At 57.0% G+C, this 6,839-nt stretch overlaps 1 protein-coding gene across 1 annotated transcript in view; it reads left to right on the top strand.

Annotated features, from left to right (window-relative positions):
* The window catches only part of PPIP5K1 (diphosphoinositol pentakisphosphate kinase 1), a 72,241-nt gene extending 65,408 nt beyond the window's left edge, over positions 1–6,833 (top strand). Inside the window, exons 28-31 of the mRNA XM_015410394.1 lie at positions 1,601–1,780; positions 5,119–5,259; positions 5,568–5,696; positions 6,067–6,833. Of these exons, the coding sequence (XP_015265880.1) occupies positions 1,601–1,780; positions 5,119–5,259; positions 5,568–5,696; positions 6,067–6,638 (1,022 nt within the window). The 3' untranslated portion in view covers positions 6,639–6,833. The remainder of the gene's footprint in view (positions 1–1,600; positions 1,781–5,118; positions 5,260–5,567; positions 5,697–6,066) is intronic.
* The last annotated feature ends 6 nt before the right edge of the window (positions 6,834–6,839 follow it).

A 6,839-nucleotide genomic window follows, 5' to 3' on the forward strand; every position in this document is an offset into this window, starting at 1 on the left:
GAGAGAGAGAGAGAGAGAGAGAGAGAGAGAGAGAGATCATGGGAGCTGTCCCCCCCCCTCCTACTCTCCTTTGCCACTCTGCCAACACTGTCCCTTCAGCACCAGGCTGAATCCTGTTTGCGTAGGGCAAGGGCTGGGCTGTGTGGGGGAGCTTCTAAGCAGCCAGTTCACATGCAAGGTCATTAAGAGAGCAGATCTTTAATAACAAAACATTGAGTCCTAATACTACACAGGTAAGGGGGAACAGTCAGAGAACAGATACCTGGAGCAGAACGTGAGATGTGATGTCAGCTAATTCTGTGTTTAAGCAGAAAACCGGTACGTCCTGGTTCAAGAGTTAGAAGCTTGAAATAGTCTGTCCAACTCCAAGCCTGGACGTAGTCTTGTGCAACACCCCCCCCCCCCCCCCGGGGGAAGAAAGAACTGCCCAGGTTTTGAACATGGATTCCATCTTTGCGCTTTTGACATCTGAACCAAATGGTGGAATGTGAGCCCGGGAGGCTATTAATCTCTCAAAGAATCCTGTGTTTGTCTTCTCACTGCAGACACCTCACCCCCCCGCCCCAGCCTCCACCCTCAGCCTCCGGCATGAGCCCAGTCCTGCTGGGAAGGTGCAGGGGCATCGCTTATTGGAAGGTTCCGAGGAGTCGTTCTCACATCACTGGGCGATGCTGACCTCCTCTTGGGCCTCCTTAGCTTGCTGTAAAAAGCTGCGGGTTTGAAGTTGACAGGACAAAAGGAGAGGAGAGCAGAATCTAGAGGAAGGGGCTCTAAAACGGAGAGCATGGATCATTGTACTCAAGGGCAGTGAGTGCTGCGGAAGCCTGGAATTCTTGCTTTTTTAGTCACCGTTCTCTCTCCGGACTCTCTCAGCCTCACCTACCTCACAGGGTGCCTGTTGTGGGGAGAGGAAGGGAAGGTGCTTTGAGGCTCCTTGAGGTAGAGAAAAGCAGGGTATAAAAACCAGCTCCTCCTCCTCCTCCTCTGAATTCATTGGTGTCCTGCCCTGACTGACCGGTCAGGACAGCAGGGAAGGATGGTCATGTCATGGGGCGGGGTGGGGCGTCACCTGTGACCTCCAAGGCTGGCTGTGCAGTGGGGACTCTCAGGAGCTCTGCAAACGGCACTCTTCCATCACCTTATGCAGTCCTTCACGGTCCTTTCGGCCTAGGTGGGGTTCTGAAAAGAAGGAGAAAGGCTCCGCTAGAGGAGAGCAGCCACCTGAAGGGGTGGATGGAACGGTCGCCTCTGGCAGCTTTGCGAGCGAGACTCCCTTGTGCGGAGAAGAAGGGCACGGCCGTCAGAAGGGCAGGGGCCTTTTCTGTGACGGGGAAGACCCTTGACGACCTCTGGGCTGGGGAAGGGAGCAGGTGGGCCGTGAAGGGATGTGAGGGGCTGGCGGCTGGTGGGAAGCCACTTGAGGGGCTGGGCTTCTCTTGGGCGTCTTCTGGCCCTCTGGGTGGGGCCGACAGACCGGTGTGGAGGGTCCCAAGTGGGTTGTGGGCCAGGCCTCCTCCTCCTCCTCCCCCCGCCCCCCTGAGCATTTGCCTCAGCTTGCTGCCCCCCCCTCACTTTTCTTCTCTTTGGCCCCTCCCCTCAGATGAGCTGGAAGGCGAGTGCCTTGCCCGGCTGCTGCGACGTTTTCCCTCTGACTCTGCCACAAGCCGAGACCTCTCTCTGGATGCCCCCCTGGCCCGCCATCTCCACCAGTGCTTCTACCACCTGCGCCTCTTCCGGAAGTGGCTGGTCTCTGGCCAGGGCGATCTGGAGAGCCTTGACGGTATGGCACGGCATGGCATGACATGCTTGTCGCCTTGGTGTGTGCCCGGTCCATGCTGGCAGGAAGCCTTCCCTCGTTGGCTTTCGTGTAGGTGCTGTTGTGGAGGCCCAGGAGAGCTTCTCTGCCCCTCCGTAGTCTTCCTGGCCTGGGCAGACGGGCAGCCTTGTCTCTCCGAGCTGGACATATGTTGCCTGGGCTGCTCCCGGACTGGCTGCTGTCTGTCCCTTCTAGAAGGGAGTGGGGCAGCAGAGAGGCTTGTTCTGCTCTGAGCCTCTTCACCCGGCTTTGCATGGTGTTCCGTTTGTGTGCTTGGATTTCCGGTGGTATTAACCTGTTGGCCATCTGCTCCCCCTACTAAGGCCACAGGTTTTGTGGTTAGAAAGCAGGAGCCGGTTCAAGCTCTTCAGTGTCTTGCAATGTGTGTGTGTGTCGTGTTGCATGGGACAGTCAGACTTTCCCCTACCAGGGAGGAAGAAGAGGCAGCAGTGCAGGGCCTGCAGAGGGAGAGAATGAGCGCGTGTGTGTGAGCAGAGGGAGCATGCCTTTGCACTCCGCTCCCTGAGGACTGGGCCACCTTTGGGATTTTTCTTCTCTGGACGGGACATTCTCCATTTTGGTTCCCAGGAATTGTCTTGTTCACTAGGGTTAGGATGGTTCTTCTGATCCAGAGCCCCCAAGGGGCAGTCCTGCCACAGCATCTGCAAGCCAAGAGGCTGGTCACGGAGCCTGGTTGTCACCGTAGGGAGAAAAGGGGCCCAGGGTCGCCTTTTGGTCCCTGAAGGCTCTTTTCTCTTGCGACGGACCAAAGCAGCTTCTCATGCCGATGCCGCTGTCAGGATTCTGACCCTCCCCAGGCCTGCCCGGTGCCGCTTGGCACGAGCATTGACAGGAGGGGAAGGGCCATTTCTGTCCCACAGAGCTTAAAACGCAGGACTTTGAGGCTTTTGCAGAGCTTCCTCTGGGCAGGATTTGGTGTCCTGAGCTTTTACAGAAGGTAAATGTAACAAAACAACTTCTTAATGTATATGCTGATGGGGTCTGGAATGGCTGAGACTGAGACAGAAAAGAGTTATAGTGGATAGCTCAGTGCAAATGGCAACTCACTGGGCAGGTAGTGGTGGAGACGGCAAGCTCCATGATGGAGATTATCAGGAGATGGACTGAACATGAAACAGCCAGTATTATAATGCCCTCGTATGGACCTGTGGATGGTGCACCTGCATTTGGGACACACTGTGCCGTTTTGGACACCGTATCTCAGAAAGGATATTGCAGAGCTGGAAAAAGCATAGAAGATAATGAAGGGACTGAAGAGTCTGGGGACTGTGAGAGGTTTAGGAAGAAAGGTGGCTCGGAGGGGACATCATTACGTACAGGAAAAGTGCGCATGGAGAAGAATTTTCTCCCTTGCATAATATGAGAACTGAGGGCCCCTGATGAAGTGGCTGGGAGTGGGTTCAGAACAGATTTTACTGAGTGAGTAATTAAATGGTGGGACTCACTGCCAGTGGATGTATTGCTGGCCAAGAGCACGGTGCGTGGGGGGCTTTAAAAGGGGCCCAGCCAGATTCATGGCGGAGAGGGGCCTGGCCTGGTGACTAAAGGGAACCTCCATATACAGAAGCGGCCTCCAGACACCTCGTTTGCATGCAGTAGCGTGGGAATGGTGTGCTGCACTAGATGGATCCTGACCAATGTTCCCTCTAAGCTCCACAGTGTTGTGAGCAGAAATTCTGCCTTGTGGACGAAAAAGCTATTAGCATTATAGTAGTGAGTAAGTCTACATTTGACTATTGCGTAAATTAGTTTTTTAGAACATTATTTCTATAACCTTGTAAAAATCTCAGAATAAATTCTTTTAAATTGTATTTAAACTATATTTTAAGAATAATTTAAACATTATAAGAGAAAGCAGAATCAAGTCATATTTCACCCACCTTTTCCCACCGTATTGGTACACCTGGCCTCCAGAGAGCAAGTCTACCTGCCCCAGTCCACTGTATTGGTAGACCTGGCCTCGGACTGTCACCCTGCACTGAGCCTTAGAAAACATACTAGCACTTGGAGGAGGGGTGGGGGGGGGGAGACTCTTGCAGTCTGCTTTATTGTTTTTAGTGAAATATGACAACGAGCATTACAGGTCAAGTATAACAGAGGTGGATATATCACTGTCAGAACCCTGCCTAACCTAACAAACAGGCAGTTGCTTAAACGTTATAGATATGCCCGAACTATTTATTCAAATATTTATATCCCACTTTTCCCTGTGACTCAAGGCAGCTTGCAACTCATACTGAAAAGCATAATAGGGGTGTGCAAAAAAAAATAATCAATTTTTTCTGACTCCATTATAGCCATTGGGGACCATTATAGTCAATGGGCCGTATAGGCTATAATGGAGAATCAATCCAGGGGTATCTGAGCTTGGGGGGGGGGCTGTTTTTTGAGGTAGAGGCACCACATTTGCAGCATAGCTGCTGGTGCCTCTCAAACCCCCCCCCCCCAATTTCAAAAAGACTGGCTGAGGGGGTCCAGTTCTCTGGGCCCCAGAAGGAGAGGTGCCCCCACCCTCCATTATTTCCAGTTCTCAGTTCACTTGTGGGCTGCGCTGCCAGCTGAAATGTGCGCCAGCACCCCCTAGTGCCACTGAGAGGGGACAGTTTGACTCAGCACACTGTACTTATTATGTTCTTACGAGCCATTTTTGAAGAGTTTGCTGCCAGAGGATGTAGCGATGGCCATACGCATAGACAGTTTTAAAATGGGGTTAGACAGATTCATGGTCTCTCAGTGGCTACTAGTCACGGTGACTAAAGGGAACTTCCTGAACATCTGAATCCAAGGGCCAGGGGCAACACCAGGAGACAGCCTCGGCCTCTCTGCCCTGTTGTTGGGCCTCCAGAGGAACTGGTTGGCCACTAAGTGAGCCAGGAGGCTGGACCTCTAGATGGACCCTCGCTGGTCTGACCCAGCCGGGCTCTTTATGTTCCTAGGTTTTTGCATAAATGCCAAAAAACGCAGCTGCATTGGTTTAGCTTTCCTCGTGCCCATAAGGAGTACCACGGGCCACCCCACCCCGGAGAAGTTTATACCTGCAAGTGGTCAGCAGGCGGCATGCCGGCAATGCAGAGGCGGTGTCGGGTGGGAGGTTCCTTGTGGCCCAAGCACACTTGCTTCTGGGCTGGCCGGAGGGCCACCCCCCTGCAGGCTCTGGATGCAGCTGGCGCTTGCTTGAGAAGCACCAGGAGGGTGGGGTTTTTGGGGGGTGCTACCAAGGACTGGCTTCCCCTTGGGCCCTGACACGGGAGGGTCTCTCGTTCTTTGTGTTCTTGCTGCAGGCTTTGAGGGCTGCTCCATGGTGCCCAGCATCTACCCCCTGGAGACGCTGCACAATTCACTGTCCCTGCGCCAGGTCAACGATTTCTTGACAGGCCTCTGCAGGAGCTGCTGCAGCAGCACCCACTCTGGAGCCCCCACAGGTACGAGGTGGAGGGGGGAGAGGCCCAGGATCTGCAGAGCCTCAATTACTGCACCGAGAGGGAAATCAGCTCCCCTGCTCTTCAGCAGTGTCAGGGAGTGTGTGGCAGACTGGGCACGGTGACCCCAGGCACTCGAGGGCTGGAGTACCCGCTCACCTGCCTGGGCACTCCCGCAGGCCCAGAAGTGAGAGCCCTCCTCCTGCCTCTGGTGTGCCCATGACAGCCAGCCCCCCCCCGCCCCCCCAACCCATGGCAGGCAGGCAGGCAGTGGGGGGGAAGGGCTGACCCAGTGGTTCTTCCCTCTCCAGCAGCAGCAGCAGCGCTGTTTGACTCCCTGGACAGCCAAGCGCCGGGCGATGCCTTCATGCAGCAGCAGATGCTGTCCTCCTCCTCCTCCTCTTTGCCACTGCATCCCCGCTCCGACAGGCCCCCCTGGTGTGAGTGACCGGGGGGGGGGAGAACACGAGTGATGGGGGTGGTTGGTGTGGCTTCATGTGGGTGACCGGAGGGGCACCCTGCTGCCTCTGCAGGAAGGGCAGCCTCACGGAGCGCGATCCAGGGGGGAGGTTCTGCTGCCACTGGGGCCAGCCACGCAGAGGTCTGCTGCACTCAGCCAGGAGAGGAGGAGGGAGGTGCTCCCCCCCCCCGCTTCCTCCCATAGGATGCTGCTGCGGGGGGGGGGGGGACAGGCACAGTGCTTGGCACTTAGCAAGTGTCTGCTGGGTGGCCGGGGCCATGCAGCAGTGGGGGAATTTCCTCAGCAGCTTGTGCAAGTGACCAGTGCTCCTTTTTATGATTTCCTTGCAGACAGCAGCGGGCCCTCGAGCACGGTCTCCAGCGCCGGACCTTCGTCCCCGACCCCTCTGGACAACTGCCCCCGCTTCAGCTTCTCTGAAAAGCCCCCCTTCAGCTACCAAGTCGGCAAGGAGCGGCTGAGTGGTCAGCTTCCTGGAGAGGGACTGCTGGGTGCGGAGGAGGAGGAGGAGGAGAGCTCTCTGCGTGGCAGCGGAGTGTGGAGAGAGGCCCCAGCGGTGGGCCAGGGAGGGATGGGGCCTTGGGAGCGGACCCTCGAGCAGGCCTTGCAGCAGATGGGAGCCCTGGGGGGGCAGGAGGCGGAGCTCCCGGGGACTCTGCCCGGGCTGGAAGACGGGGAGTGTGCGGGCCAGGGGATGCCCAGCCAAGAGGAGGAGTTCTCGCCAGAGAGGCTCGACCTCTCGGAGGGGCAGGATGGAGGGGCGAGTGGACAAGGCAAACCAGGCGAGTGGCCCGAGGGGCAGGAGAAGCTGGCCGGCGGGGCCCCAGTGCAGGGCCTGGAAGGGCCGACTTGCGAAGCGGCTCTGCTGAGCCCCCTCCTCCCCCCCCCTGGGGAAAGCGGCTAGCCCTGGTCCCGCTGCTTGCCACGCCACACGGCCACTTCCCCAAGAGGAGGCCCCCCCCCGAGCGACTTGTGGCGGCCTCCCTCCCTCTGGCTCTGCGGCAGCTGGGCGGGGCAAAAGCAGGCTGGGCGGGGCCTCCCCAGCGGAGATCCTCAGGATGGTGCTACTTGGCAGCGGCGGTGGCGCTGGGGGCCAAAGCGCCAG

Source organism: Gekko japonicus, unplaced genomic scaffold (assembly GCF_001447785.1).
Source record: "Gekko japonicus isolate JY-2015 unplaced genomic scaffold, Gekko_japonicus_V1.1 scaffold1830, whole genome shotgun sequence".
NCBI classification, from domain to species: domain Eukaryota; kingdom Metazoa; phylum Chordata; class Lepidosauria; order Squamata; family Gekkonidae; genus Gekko; species Gekko japonicus.